Source organism: Copadichromis virginalis, linkage group LG7, assembly GCF_057382275.1.
Source record: "Copadichromis virginalis isolate Kocher_CV1m ecotype Utaka linkage group LG7, C_Virginalis_male_GT1.1, whole genome shotgun sequence".
NCBI classification, from domain to species: domain Eukaryota; kingdom Metazoa; phylum Chordata; class Actinopteri; order Cichliformes; family Cichlidae; genus Copadichromis; species Copadichromis virginalis.
In genome coordinates, this window is record NC_140624.1 from 15,468,619 (window position 1) to 15,484,247 (window position 15,629).

General features: G+C 39.9%; 1 protein-coding gene across 3 annotated transcripts in view; it reads left to right on the top strand.

Moving 5' to 3' along the window:
* Nucleotides 1-4,013: 4,013 nt before the first annotated feature.
* The window catches only part of ano3 (anoctamin 3), a 48,300-nt gene continuing 36,684 nt past the window's right edge, over nucleotides 4,014-15,629 (top strand). For all 3 annotated transcript variants that reach the window (XM_085462049.1, XM_085462052.1, XM_085462051.1), the window contains exon 1: nucleotides 4,014-4,239. In XM_085462049.1, the coding sequence (XP_085318175.1) occupies nucleotides 4,194-4,239 (46 nt within the window). In that variant the 5' untranslated portion in view covers nucleotides 4,014-4,193. The remainder of the gene's footprint in view (nucleotides 4,240-15,629) is intronic.

Below are 15,629 nucleotides of genomic sequence, written 5' to 3' on the forward strand. Positions count from 1 at the left end.
TAAAAAGCATTTGTTGTTCAGGCACACATTGGGAGTGGTTGGCTTCACTTCGGTCCAGAGAGGAAAAGTTTTGAGCTTCAAATGAACTTTTAAACTGACTTAATCAGCAGATCTCTCAGTTGCTAAGCCTTACAACAAAACCATCATAGTTAATTTAGCTGAAAGTGTTGATGCCAGAGGCCTTCACTATTCAGGAGCCTCTCAAGCAGCTTCTTTGATTCTCCGAATGGCACGCTAATGCAGATCCTTCCTGAGGGGCGAGTAATGTGTTGAATATTAGATAGCTTTGATGGTTTCTGAGTGGCTGTTTTTCACGTTTTCTCTGAGTTGAGTATCTGTTATTCTATATTACGCCACTGCTATACAGGCTGAATAATGGTCTAACTACAAATCACAGCTCAATAAAAATGTATTGATGTGCCGACTACTGTTACTAACAGATTTTTCATTATGGCTTTATTGGCATTTCCTCTTTATTATCCACATTTTCTGGCCATTTACATACATTTTTATGTAATTGGCCAGAAACCAACACTCAGTCACCCAACTGATTATTCCAGGCAATTTAGTTATAACACATATTACTTAAAAATAAAAACTGCAAATAAAAACTTTTCATTCCAGGATTTCTAGAGGCCCTGGGTACACATTTCCACTCTTGCCCGCACTATGACGCACCTGCTTTTTTTAAAAAATGTAAACATTTCATGCAGCTGGCCATTTAATTTCAAGGATTCAAGGGTGTCCTTCTTTTTGTGTGTATTTGCGCTCATGAGCTGAGGTTAATAACAGTTAGCCACACTTTCCACACGGTGGCAGTATATCATTTGTCTAAATTCATCCCTTTGCAGTGCTCCCATCTGACCTACATCCTCTAACTACCAGGCAGGAATGGAAAAGATAGAATTTAAAGTGGGACTGACCCACTGATAAGAGCTGCAGTTTTATTTATTAATCACCCCAGTAGAAGAAATGCATTAGCTTGCTAGTTCAATGTCGCGTCGCTGGGGTTGGCACACAATGCCCTGATAGCAGTCTTTAATAAACATCACAACAGTGGGAGGAGTAAAAGCATGCCGAGCTGCAAGAAAACAGATGGTATTTGCATCTATGACAGATGCCAGGCTTCTTTTCTCAGTAACCCCACAGACGTAGATTAATATACAAAACTAAGGCCAAAGACCAAGATAAAGATTATGTTATTGTTCCCGAGGCAAACAGTCACCAGATAACAGCAGTCAGTTCAGTGTCTGCTTGCACAGAAACAGCATGAAACACCCATGAGAGAGCTTTCCCTCTCATGATCCAGATTAGTGGTCTGCTGCTGTAACTCTCTGGGGATGACATTGAAATAAGACCAGTGACCTTGCAGATAAACCTCGATGAACTGGCAGCTTGGTTAATACTATAAAACTGGAGACTTAAAAAGAATTTATTTTCTATCCCGTAAACTACCTGCATGTTTTACTAATAACCGTGATAATCACGATCCTCATTGACATGTTAGGTAATTCATATACACTGAATTTTGCTATACTTCATGGTTAAAATACATAGGATTGCATCATTACTCAAATATTATTATTACTATATCAACTGAATCTATCGTACAGTCTCACTTTTAACAACCTGATTGTAAATAATAAAAATAATCTCCTGATTTGTTCCATTATTATTACTATTATTTTGTGACTCTGACTACAGCTGCTAAAGAGAATGCCAAAGGAAGAAGGTGGCACCTGTGATAAAAAGGTAACACGTGCAGTCTTTGATTAAATGTACAATTTTTTTTAAATATCATTATCGTGTTTGCCAGTATATAATGTCAATAAGTTATATTAAAAAGAACATGTGTGGTCTTAGTTTAAAGGTTCGGTCCTAAGTCCTTAGAAGGTCTTACAATTCTGTAAATACAATCTCAGCACATGACAACAAAGCCAAAATGCAGAAGCAGTGTGTGGAAAAACTAAGCACACCTCATGATTTAGTAGCTTGCAGAAACACCGCCTACTTCAATTATTTGAAGTTATTTTCTGTATGACTTTATCAGTCTTGCACATCACATAGGAGGAGTTTTGACCCACACTTCTTTAAACTTCTTCTTCTTTGACGTTTTTGTGCATTTCTTTATGCACAACTCTCTTAGGATCCCACCACAGTGTTTCAGTCAGCTTGAGTTGAGGACTTTGACTGGGCAATTGCAACACTGTGATTCTTTTCTTTGTTGGCCATTCTGTTGTAGATTTATTACTGTGTTTGGCATCAATGTCAGACAGATGGTCTCACATTTGCCTCTAGAATTCTTTGGTATACAGAGGGCATCATGGTCAACTGAAGGACTCCTTAATGTGCTTAATGTGGCACATCATGGGCAAACATCTCCACGGTGGTGTCATCTCTCCAAAACACATTTGTTCAAAAGCAACGTTGCAAACTCAGCTATCAAAGCATCTGCTTAGATAGAGGTACTCACACTTAACTGTTTGACTTGCTGTCAATTAACAGTTGCATTTGAATAGTTGGCTGTTACTTACCCTCTTAATTCCTAAAAATGCAGGAACTGCATTTTGCTTTAGTGTTTGTTAAAGAAATAATGGCACAGTGTAATATCTCAAGTATTATTGTTAATCTAATTTTGTATTCACCTTATTTTAAGACCTTATTTTAAGGACCCAATGAAGTTTTAAATTATACTAAATATGATAGTAATAGCCTAGAAATTAGTGCGGTTGCACTTTTTATTTTCCACATAACTGTAATATAACTGTTTAACACTGTCAAAAGCAGTGCAGGTGAAAACAAAAATGTTAACGTGCAGAAGCAGAGAATGATTTCCTGATGAAATATACACTGTTGTGTATTTCACTGCCCAAATCTGCAATAAACAACAAATCTCTCATTTAAGTGGATTTCTGTTTGTGCAGTGCACGACTATTAGTCCTCCAGTTTTAATAGTCTGCAATCAAAGTGCACTGCAGCTACATGGTGCCCTGTTCAGCTTTAGTTTTCATGACTGATGAAACATTTACTGTCATACAAGGGGTCCCCTGCCTCTGCAGCCTGGGCTCTGTGAGGCCTGTGTGAGCTGAGATATTGACTTTACAGACCTTTTGCTTTTGCATTTAGTTATTTTTTTTATTATTATTATTATTTCTTTTAGTGTTAAAAAATTTGAATTGAAGCCTGACTGTAGCTGCAGCTTCCTCTAACAATAATAATGGATTGGATTTATATAGCGCTTTACAATTCCATTATTCATTCACTCTCACATTCACACACTGGTGGAGGCAGCTACAGTTGTAGCCACAGCTGCCCTGGGGCAGACTGACAGAAGCGAGGCTGCCATATCGCGCCATCGGCCCCTCACCAGTAGGCGGTAGGGTAAAGTGTCTTGCCCAAGGACACAACGACCAGGACAGAGAGCTCGGGGATCGAACCGGCGACCTTCCGGTTACATATACGCTTCCCAACCCCCCTGAGCCTCGGTCGCCCCCCTAACAACAACTTTACGCCATCATTGGTCTTGGATTTTTATGATCATGTGTCCCATGGCTTGAGAAAATTAGAGAGGGAAAGAAAGTATTTTTACATTTTCGTATTTTTCGTTTTGTTATAAAAAGGCTGATTGCAGTGTCTCAAATGTGAATTCAACTTAAAAAGAACAAACAACAACGTCCCCATGATTACATATTTTTATCTGTGATATTTGGGAAGCAGTAGCCTGTACTGCATTATATTTAACTTAATACTGGGTCCACGGCTGTGGGGTTTTTTTTCTGTTTGGATAAGTGCAGCTTTCAGCAGGAGGATAACTGGAGAGCAAATCAAATTTGTCGACGGTCCATTTGCAATTTGCCGTCCGTGGTAATTTCCCGCAGCTTTAGTAAATCAGCACGGAGGAGGACAGGAGGTGGACGCGTCCATCTCAGGACCTCCCCTACCTCCGGTCGCCATGACAACAGCCGTGGATGGTGGCGATAGGGGAGCGGAGGGGGGTGTTGGGGTAGGGGGGTGGGAGCTTGCATAGAGGAGACAGGTGTTGCTGGCGTTTGCGCATCGCCAGTGAGCTCGTTTGGCAGGATGGGAGCTGAGGGAACACCTACACAACCCCGCCACAGTTTCCCATGTTTTCCGCAGTTTTGCTTTTTTAAATACGGAATTTGATTTGCGCTGGGAACCAACTGAACGCCGCCATGGTGCACCACTCGGGCTCAATCCAGTCCTTCAAGCAGCAGAAAGGTTTGTGGATAACGTCAGGGGAAATTCAAGGTGTCAAGATGTGATTTTCTTTTTTGTCGTTGTTTTTAGACGAGTGTGGCTACTTTTTTTCCTCTTGTTGAACAGTTTGTGTGTGAAGTGGTGCTCGGAGGTAATGGTCTCTCCACTTGCTGTTAGTGTGACGCAGAGTTGGAAGCTTTGCAGCCTCGTCCTCCTGGGAAGAAGCCTGTTTCTGAAACCTGCACTTTTGGTATTTTGTCCGCTACTTGACGTTGCACCGACAGTCATACCCACGTTTTTATTATAAAGGTCCAGCCTAGTTAAATAAAACCGTACAGGTCAAAATGATCAGTAATGCAAAACAAAGATCAACAACTTGAAACTTGAAGCACGTTTGGTAGATTTAAGCGGAAAGCTGCGGGTTCTCAGAGAAAACACATTTCTGCGCAGTTCATACAAAAAATAGCCCAGTTTCTAAACTTGTGTTCGTATCCATGCTCATATGAATGAGTAGGACAAGAAGCTGATAACCAAACTTAATATTCAGCTGTGCTTTGAAGGGGAAAAATAAATAAAAACCATTCTGTTTAGATCTGTTCAGAAGCATGCCAGATAGTTTGTGACAAAGTGATATGTTTGTGCCCTGAAACCTGCGAGGAGTAGCTTCCTCAGCGTTTTCTGACAGTTGTTTTTTTTTTTTTTTAATGAAGCTGTTAAAAGTTCCTGTAATGCAGTCAAAATGGAGGGGAAAACAGTCAGATTTAATTTCTCCATGTTGGTGTGCTGTTGGTTGTTTTGCATTTCGGACAGGTACTCTTTTTACACACAGGACAAACTGTTCTGTAAAAGAAAACTACTTCGTGTCTGCACACTGCTGCAAATCTGTGAGGGAAAAAAACCCAAAAAACAGTGCCACATACAACAGCTTCTAAGTGCAGCTTGATTACACTGCTGGGCCAGTATTGATTTTACACCCTAAGTAGGGTTCCTTGGGGGAAATTAGTGCTTCTTCAATGCTTTGCGGTTCTTGCTGTCTAAATTTAGAAAAACGATGAAGAAAGATCTTGTTTTTCATGCTGAGCTAGGCTAATAAATGTGGAACAGTTACCTCTTTTGTTATGCGTACCCAGCTGAAGATGGGAAGGTGCATCCCCTGGCTTCTGATGAGACATTGCTGAGCACCTCGACCTCATGAGTGGGGGATGCCCTGCTGGGAAAGGCTGCTCTTGTTCACCTCTCTGTTTATTTTGGATTCTTTGTTTAATCGTGCAAATCGTTCGTCTGTTCAGTTATTATTTCCTTCTGTATTAATGCATCAGAGAAAATCCTACATTATACAATTTTATAAGCTCAGAATAATGACCTCGTGACTTCAGTCAGCGCTCCAGAGGACTATATCAGATTTATGTTAAAGTTTGTAACCCAGAGGACCCACTCAATATTTCAGTGGCTGTTAAGTGCACCATTAAAATAAACGCGAAGGTGGTGAATTTTGGCTCACAAAGGCCTGCTAAAGCAAAACTCAGCGATTATATTGCACTTCCTGGAACACAATCAATTGCGCCATATGCATTAAAAGGCTTGGAGCTGGAAATGCTGTTTCACCATATGAATCCATATGAAAAGCTTTAGTAGGATTCCTGCAGCAAAAAATTGAAATTGAAATTTAACAGAAGAGATGTCCTTTTCATCTTGCCTTCAAAAATATCTCACTCGGGTGATATGAACAGCAAAAAAAGCACAGCTACAGTTAGTCTTTGGCAAAAATGACTCATCTGATTTGTGCTTTCAAAGATTTGAGTGAATTTCAAATGCTCTTTGGCAGACTGATCATGAAGTCAGATTTGTCTGCAGCATGCTGGTGGATCATGTTGAAATCCTGAACACTCTGCAGAAAGTTTTTCTTCTTTTTTTTTTGCTTTAAGCGAATAAAAATTTAAAGGTAACCTGGTTCTTCAATCAAAGATTTAAGTCTAAGCTCCATGCTTCTACATAGCGTTGTGCACTTTGGTGAGAGGTGTGTAGTCCTTCCAGCCGGCTTCTATTATAGTTTGTATGTTCTATATCAGATGATATTCTGCTCATCTTCATCATGGGTGTTGCTTTTTTATTTATTTATTTATTTTTAACCCAGAAGCCCTCATTAGCTTAAAAGGGAGTAACTTTGATGTTTGCGAGTGCTTGTCAGTGGTAGATGGCATCTGTAGGACTGAGGCTGTGCTCTCTTTGCAGTTTTCTACAGTAAATGTTGAAGTTTTTGTGTATTTGTTGTTGTGGTGTGTGCATGCACACGTGCATAAACCTTTGCTTGCACAGTCCAGGGCTGACCACCTGTCCTCTTATGCAAGCAGGCAGATGAGTTTATTGCCACAGACACTAATATCAGAACAGATAATATTATCTGTCTATTATATATTTAAACAGGCTACTGTAGGATAGTAGGCAGACATCAGTTTTATGTACGATGACTTATTCAGCATGCTTGGCTGAAACAAACAAAATAACAAAAACAATGTGTGTGCGCACATGTGTGTGTGTTGTCTGGCAGTTAGCGGCTTTAACACTTTCACAGTCCTTAAATAGTCGGCGCTTGTTTGGTTGCTAGGTTATAAGAACAATGCAGGCAGAAGTTCTGCTGGAGCCCAAAACATATTTAATCACATCCACAAACCCCCGCAGAGTCTGAGCATTTGGGCATTTTAAACCAAACCAAACCTCTGTACAATATAGGCTTGATGTTGCATATTGTATCCTGTAGCTTGTATCCATTCCCTCCTCAGGTGTGTATGCAGAAATGCAACAGAGGCTTTGCAGAAAATCCTGTCATGTAGTGGAATCAGAAGCAATCGGAGGCATAAGTGGATAGTGTGACGTTAAAGCGATGAGGATGCAGATTGGAAGAGAAAGAGGATGTTTAATCTCCTATAATGATGCAACCCAGAGGTCCTGCCAGGCTTGTATAATAGGATCCTGAATTGTGTAAACAGTGGGTAAAAATTTGCCATCTGTGCAGAGGTACGTTTACGGTCAGGCTGTCCGGCTCAACTGCACGTGACTGACAGACGTGTCCGTGGGGCTAATTATAAATGTTAGAAACCATTTATGAATTCATGTATTTCAAAGTGTTTTGCTGTTGGCATTTAAAAGTTTAATCGAAGCAGTGACCGTGCTATGTTGTTCTTTGAAACCAGACTGATTAGAGACCAAGTTTTTTTTTTTTTTTTAATTGGTCATTCACCAGTTTCTCAAGCACTTTAGCTGGGATGCAAACTTCAGAAATGGGTTGATAGTTATTTAATAAAGTGGGATCACCACCTTTTTGGTAAAGGTAACACAAAAGTTCTTCTCCAAATATCAGGAACAGTATAAGAACATTTGACACTGTTTGGGCTATAATACCAGCAGTAAGATGCAAGAAATATGGAGGGAGGTTATGAAGACCTGCCGATTTTTTTTAGGATTGAGGCCTTTTACAGTCTTTAAACTTCACTGACAGAAAATACAGAAATAGAAAAAGTTTGATATTTGAGAATTTTTAGCCCTTATTTGAGCCTTTATTTTGCAAATACTAATTGTTTTGTGATGGACTCGCAGGCCTAGGCCCCTGCAGCCTTTCAGCATATGGGTCGCTTGCTCAAACAGATGACATATAGTTTTAGCTCCATTGCCTGTTTTTTAAATGCTTTTAAAGCTATTGTAGCCTAATGCCACTGTTTAACCACACGGTTCATTACACAAAAAAAGTTTGAGGGCTGAATCAATTATTAGTGCACAACAGAGTCGCCAAAACTGCAATTTTATGACAGCTGAATAAATGCACTGAATACTGCTGCGTGTTAAATCAAGCTTAGGGATGCGTTATTGCACTCTGCTGTGAATCTATCACTTGGCAGGTGTGCACTGAAAACAATCCGCCACCCTTTGCCATCTAATGGCTTTTAAGATCGTTCAAGGAAGCTGTTTGCACCAAAATTCTCATATGACTCATATCATTAGAATAGCCTTCACACCATGTTTTACTGGCTAGGCCTGATAAGGGACGGATGAATGGGAAAAGTGCCCTTGCTCTATGTGTTACGGCTCTTGTTCAGGTCCTTCTAATTAAATGAACTTTCCAAGAGGTGATACATCTTCAATGCCTGATGAAGCATTAAGCTTTAGAAGCTTAGAGTTAAGGCAATCTTAAATACTGTGAAGAAAAACAAGACTCGAAGACTCTCCGGACTTTACTCAGCAATGTTTTAAGACTGAATTTCTCATCATCTGGAAGTGGGGAGTCATAACTGTGTATGAAAAAGAAATGTGGTAATCTGTGTGTCTTCAGTCAGTGTTTGCAGGTCTTTAAACTTAAAAAGTATTGGTTTATTAAAGATGGCATCATTTTGTGCTTCAAACCAGTGTGCCATTCTCCCAGTAACTTAAATGTGTGTCTGTGGTCGTAGTGTCATTGTGTTCCTGAGGTCTGGGCAATTTCCACAGTGTGATCATCATATCGCCCCCCTGTGTGATCAGCAGTAACTGTCGCCATCATCCCTGGGGGTGTATCACAAAAAAACGCAAACAACACTCTCACCAGAACTGCTGACACACACACACACACACATGTTTTGGAGTTTATTTCCCACTCACAGCATGATAACAAAGAATAGAGGCTATACCAGCGGGAAAGCCTCCTTCGCATACAGTGGTGAATGATTTAATTTACTGTTGTGGATGGATATATCGGCCGGACAGCTAAAACCCTGTGAAGTCATAACATTTGCTCGGTTCTTTATTTTTCTTTGTCCCTGCATGTCTTCCTCTCTGTTTTCATATCTATAAAATGAGCAATCCCCACACACAGCAGACTCTTTGACACCTGCCTAGTTTTTGAAGGTGAAGACGGAGGATGAGCGTGTATTTCTGCAAAGGCTCAAATGCAATAAGCTTCAAATCAAGCCAGCAGACACAAACTGCACTCCTGCTGTTGTCCTGATGATGATGGATCAGTGTAACTCCTCTCCAGACGCACATTCATCTCAAAGAGGAGAGACGTGAGCTTGAACTTCTGCGTGGGTGCCCAGACAGGTTTCTGTAGCAAGTGTCAGTTATTTATATGCAAGGATGCTGACATGAAACTATAGCAGGTTAAATATAATGTGAACCTTATAATGATGATAATAATAGCTGAGTACAGTAATAGGGCTGCATGCAGAAATTTGCAGTGATTTGGAAGCTGTTACCAGTCACTCCACCCATCATCCACCCTAATGCAGAGAGCTTCGACCCATTGTGTTCCAGTGTTCACAAGCAAAACGGCTTTTTGTAGATCTGTGTCCTTTAACTTTAGCAGGCAGTTAGGTGACTACAGTATCGACAGTGTCTTACTCACCAAAAACACTCTGACATTGCACTCAGGATCATTTCCAGTTTATAGGAGGATGGAGGCAGCTGGGCAAGGTAGTGCTTCAAATGATTTCAGAATATATTCTACTGTGGCCAGGCTTCATGTCAAGTATTGTTCAAGTAAGCTTTTACCTGGGGAAACTGTGGACTTTCATGTGGACTTGTACAGGATATTACAGACACTGAGCAAGTCCTCTCACCGGATGTGGATGAACAAGAACCAGTTGGATAATGAACACATGTGATTTCCCTTCACAGCTCACCCTGAAAGGCTCTTTGAACCTCGTGAAGTCTTTAAAACAAGACAGAGGCCCCACTTGGCTGGAGTATTGGAGTATTCTGTCTGCGCACAGGCCCGTACTTGATCTGAGCCTGCAGATTTTCTGACCTCGATCATATTTGTTTTTTTACATACTTAATGCTCCTTAGAGGAGGTGCATTTGTTCATTCCCATGTGCTGTTGCCTCGGCGTTTTACTGCAAATGTCAAGTCTGATGGTGCTTGATCCTGCAAACCTATGCATGAGTAGGTTTGAGTCATCTAGAACCGTACTGTTTATTTTGTGAGGTGTTTGGAGGAAAAGCTAATTGTGTTGGTCACAAACGTTAATCCAGGCCACAGTGGTGGTGAGGGAGAGGCCATAGTTGTTATTTCATAGTCATTTTATTATGGTAATCAAAAAAAAAACTGTGTTTGTCATCAGTCATAAATGCAATTAGTTTCTAAAAAATGAAACTGATGAATGGTTTACTACATGAGCTTTTCTCGTTGCTGCCCCACTTCCGTATGTCTGTTTTATGGAGGGATTCTATTCTTGAAGTTAAACCAAGCTAAACGCTACAGTTAAGAATCACGTGGGCTTTGAAACACGCTGCCAAACTCTCGAGAGACAACATCAGTCACATTAACACAGACTTCTGAATAAGTCTGTCCCAGCAGCTAGCAGAGAGAGCACTCAGGTCACATTATTATCATCTGAACTGATTCTGTCAAGATTTTATTATATAAGAAAAACATGAAGTATTACACACCCAGAAAGTACAGTGAAATATAACATTAATGGTGATGATGATAACAAGAAACACTCCGAGAGTGCAAATCTCCCCCGGGCAGCTCACTCTCTGGGTATTCTTTACTTTTAAGGGAATATTTGTTTTCTTTGTGGTAGTGCAGGAAAATAATGTATTTTGAAAGAAACGCAGATGTGAAAGTGAGGTCAAAGGTCAAATGTGTATAAAATGCATCCTTGAATGTGATATTTAGAAACACCATATACCAACATCATTTTCTAAATGTTCCCAAACAAGCAAAGGCAGCAGAATTTCAAGCATAGCTTTAAAGATAAAAGACATTTTATGAAGATTTGAATTTATTTGACCTTGAAGAAAAGGTCAGAGGTCCAAAGTAATGTTATGCTGTTGAACGGCAGTAAGAAACATAGTTTTGAAAAGCTGTATATAGCAGTATTATCACTTTGACCATCACATCAATCTAGTGGCCTCAGATGAAAAGTCAAAGGTCAAATGTGACATGATATTTTAAATATTTCTACAATAACAGTACACACCACACTTGGTTATTCAGGGTTTTTATCCATTTTTGACCAATAAATCATTGAGTTGACATTTAAAAACAATTCACATCCTAGAAAATAAATGTGGACGTTCACGGAAGAAGAAGAAAAAAGCTTCATCATAAAAAAAACACAAACAAGGTTACATGTTCACAGTTGCAGTGATCTATAGAGATTGACAGACCACGTGACTTTCGCGCGTTGCATGCCGGGAACTCGTGGCGAAACAATCCAAGTACCGCATCAAATGCAAGCATTTGCAGCACCGCAAAACATTCATTCTCCGGTTCCAATAAATTCTTGGTTTTTCTTTGCCCCCCAAAAAAGGTATGTACAAAACGAAGGAGAACAATGCCGGTCCGTACAAAGACAGACTTGATGAAAAGTCAAAGAAAAGATACGAGGAAAAAATCAAAGGAGTGAAAGGGTTAGACCCTTACGAGCACACAGAGTGGACAAAATACGTTAGCGTGCTGCCCAACTTTCACCACGCTCATATTTATAATTACACGGTTCTTGGAGTGAGTGCATACACTCATGAAGTTTAGTAACTTCAGGTCACTGCAACAAGCCCAGGTACGGACCTTGAAATACACTGTGTAGAACGAAAGACCATCGTACGTATCATAAGTTTACCAGTCTCACAAATCGTCTTCATAAATACACATTCGTTAACCGTTTATTAATAGGACCTTTGAGCTCAACGGTAATTAATTAGTAGTGGAAATAATTTCTGGTAGCATCACAGAAATGTAACAGTGACAATAATATTGTATGCTGTAATCGTACTGGACAATTAGTGATACAAAAAAACTGTTTTATCCTGTGAATAAAAGTATATGTTTTTGTCAATGTACCATAATAACAGAAGCGAAACACAATATTGTGTCAGGACAATTCACTATTTATGCACAATAAACAAAGGAGCATAGCGCGACAATTTCTTATATAGGATCACCAGTCATATCTGACAATTTCAGACTTGCTTGTAACCTATATCACCAATTATGTTAAGAAAAATGACGTATTAACTACTACAAAACACTGACCTTTGTGGAAATGCTTGGAGCAGACTAACCTGTGAGCTGGAGGGTTCTGAGACGTTATATTTGGTCTTTGAATGGCTGCAATCCAGGCCATCTGTCGCCTCTTTGTTACTTCGGAAACATGGCTCGAACAATTTCTCCTCAACGACGTAATCCGATAACAACCGATCTCTTTACCCGTCGGCTTTCCGTGGCTGTCATGCGACCGGCTATTGCAGTTAATAATACAACAGCTTCTTGCCATTTTTTGTGTTTCTTTTTATCGCTGTATAACTGATTTCAATTGAAAGCCTGCGTGCGCTAGTACCTCTTGCCACGAGTTCCCAGAATTCTTTGCGGTTTTACCCCTGAATGACGTCACATTTTCAATCTCTATTCTGACCAACTCTCTGTGAGAGAGAGGGTTTGACAGCATTTATCCAGTGCCTGACGTCTGGTCTGAGTTTTACTTTGTTTTGCTTTTAGAGATGAAATAAAAGAAGTGCCTTCGGGTGAAGTGTATTTTCCTTTTGAGATACTCCTGCTGTTTTTTCATCGGAGGCCACACATAGCACTTAACCAAAGTGATTGTGTGTCAAATGTGAATAGAGAAAAAAATAATGAAAAACTCAATTATCTATAAATCACCACGTCTTGAAAAAAAAAATTAATTAAACATCATGAAGAAAATAATGGTGATCCAGCATGGAGGAGTGACTCGCTTTGATAATGTAAAAAGTGTTATCTTAGGATGCAATGAAAATGTAAACTAATCAATATGAAAAAATCGAATTTTTAAATGTAATTTGGTCTAATTAATATTTTTCTTTTGTAATCTGATGACACAATCCAAGTGATGTTTAATCCTTAAGTACCTAACCCCAGCATTGTTTGAAAAGGCCTTGATGCAGTGTTCCTAATTTGAAAGCTGTGACAGCGAAAGTGTTATAAGCTGAACAAGGATGAATAATTCAAAGGGTAAAGCAAGGAAACTTAGAGGCATGATGGGAAACAGCCCACTGACCTGAATTCTCTTTGTGCAACATCCTTTCACATAAAGCCTCAATGCCTCATAGCCCTTTTCAGTGATAGCGGACAAAAGTGACTCAAAGTGACATCCCGCAGAACTTTACGTCTGTTTCACCGCACTGTTTTTAATATCTCACTGCTTGTACCTGATCATCAAATCCTTGCTGTTTTTCAAATCAACCGCTTGCTCTTCCAGCTGGCTCAGAGTAGAATCGCTGCATTCACACCTAGACACAGTGCTGTGAAGCTGTCAGGCGTACGCCAGACTTATCATATTATGACAGAATTAATCAAGAGGAGCATAACGATCTGATAATCATCCTCCTTTCTTGGCTTTAGCATTTGTCACTAACATTTGGAGGCAGTAATAGAGTACACAGTATACGATCAAACAGTCACATGTATACGGTATCATACCCACACACATGGACAGACCTGAAAAATCCTTTTAATCTCACATTAAAAGACCGTCATGGACAAGCTGCACAGGAGAGATCCAAATCCCAGATCACGACCCTCCCTGAAGCTCGTCCAGCTTCACGTCAGATGAGCCTGAGTGGGTGTTTGCGAGAGTGCACAGAAACTGTCTTAGAGACTTTGTTGTATGCTGATGCAGAGAGAATTTGGAGGTGTTTTTTAACCTTATCACCTCACAGCGAGCGTCATTTTCTCTGAATAGTGGGCGAGTCCCGTACAAAACTCGGACGTGCACACATGCACGCACAGTCTGAGCATGCACATGGGATTAACTTTCTCCTCACAAACCAGTTTAAGCCAGAACACAGCGAGATTAAGCATTACTAGATGAACCCCTTTTATATTTATGTCTTACACAGTGCACCGTCTTCAGATGCTCTGACAACAGAGTACATAGATTCATCCTGCATGACAAAATTGGGCCAATATTATTGATCAGGCCAGTGATTGTCAGATAACTATTATCATATCCCTAATATCCACAGAGTCTGATTTGAATGGTGCTTTTATCATCTCTAAATCATCTCAATTTCCACAGAAGCAATTTCACACAACACCAACTCCAATTTGTGGGTCTATTTTAAACTTTGAGGACCCATCGAGACCACCAAGCAGTGCCCCCGCAGACCAATTAGCTCACTTTGCTCTGACGTATCATCTCAGACATGTTGAGTCTTGCTGCTGTCTTTTAAAATAATCGGGACATTGTTTGACTTTTTTAACCTTTATGCATAAACATAAGCGATTCAACACAGAGTCAGCTTATTGGACAGTTACATTGTATAAGGATACAGCCACTCTTTAATCTAATCCACTGTGACCAGTACACTTTAGGCCTCTAGCCACTTAAGCTCTCAATGATTTACTCCAGTCATAAAGCAAAACACGCGCTGAGCCTTTTTGCTAACCGGACCGTAAAAGCTCTGTTTTCTTTTTAAATGTTAGTGCAGATGTAATTGTCACAAGAAGTCTCCCCACAGAAAAAAGTGCTTGACAACCTACAGCTCTGAGTTGATTAGAAATATCAAAAGTCCTTCCAGAAACAAGTCTTGTCACTAGTCTTGCCATCTTGAAATGCCTCTGGGAACTTAGTTGCTCAGTTATTTTGAAGCATTGCCTTTTAGTGGCCACTGGGACAACTTGTATAGGATCACCAGTCATATCTGACACTTAAAAAGTTTGAAAACTTTTCCCCAAAATAATGTTTTAAAACTTGGAAGTTGTGCCTCTACAACTGTCTTTTGAATTGATTTATCCCACAGATTTCAGTCTCTGCATGTAATGACTCTCTCTGATAATGCCTCTGATGAAACTGACTGAAACGTTAAGCGTGCCAAGGAGGAACCTTTGTGATCCCATGTTGTTATGAGCCTGAGGACAAATTACATGATGAAAACAAAAAAATAATTTCCAGCCCCCATGTCGTGTTTTTGCTGACCATTCAGAGTTATTTTTAAATCCCCCGCTCTTGAATGGAGTGGATTTTAAGCTGTAAGCACAATTTTTCTTTAATGCATTGAAGTTTTTCACTTTAATAATTCATTGTAGATGTTAGCTAGAGCTTACGACTTTCATTCATTTCATATCTGCGGGGTTATTGGGGGAACGAACACCATGATTGGCCGACAAGCTTGCATATTAAACTGGCTTTATTCTCACTCAGTGCTGAAAGATCCCGTGATGGTTGGCTGAATGTTAAAAGCATCAGGGGTCATTAAGTTGTTTCCGATTCGAAGCTTGCATTTTTGTTTTATTTTCCCTTTGTCTTTGGAGCTGGGGATTAATGCTGCACATTTACAGTTAAATTCATTAACTGTAAAAAATGAAGAGCAACAGGATGCTTTAAACTTTAAAAGGAGAAACTATAACATACAACTTTGCACCGGGCTATAACCTTTTAAAGTTGGGCCCTTGGTAGAGCA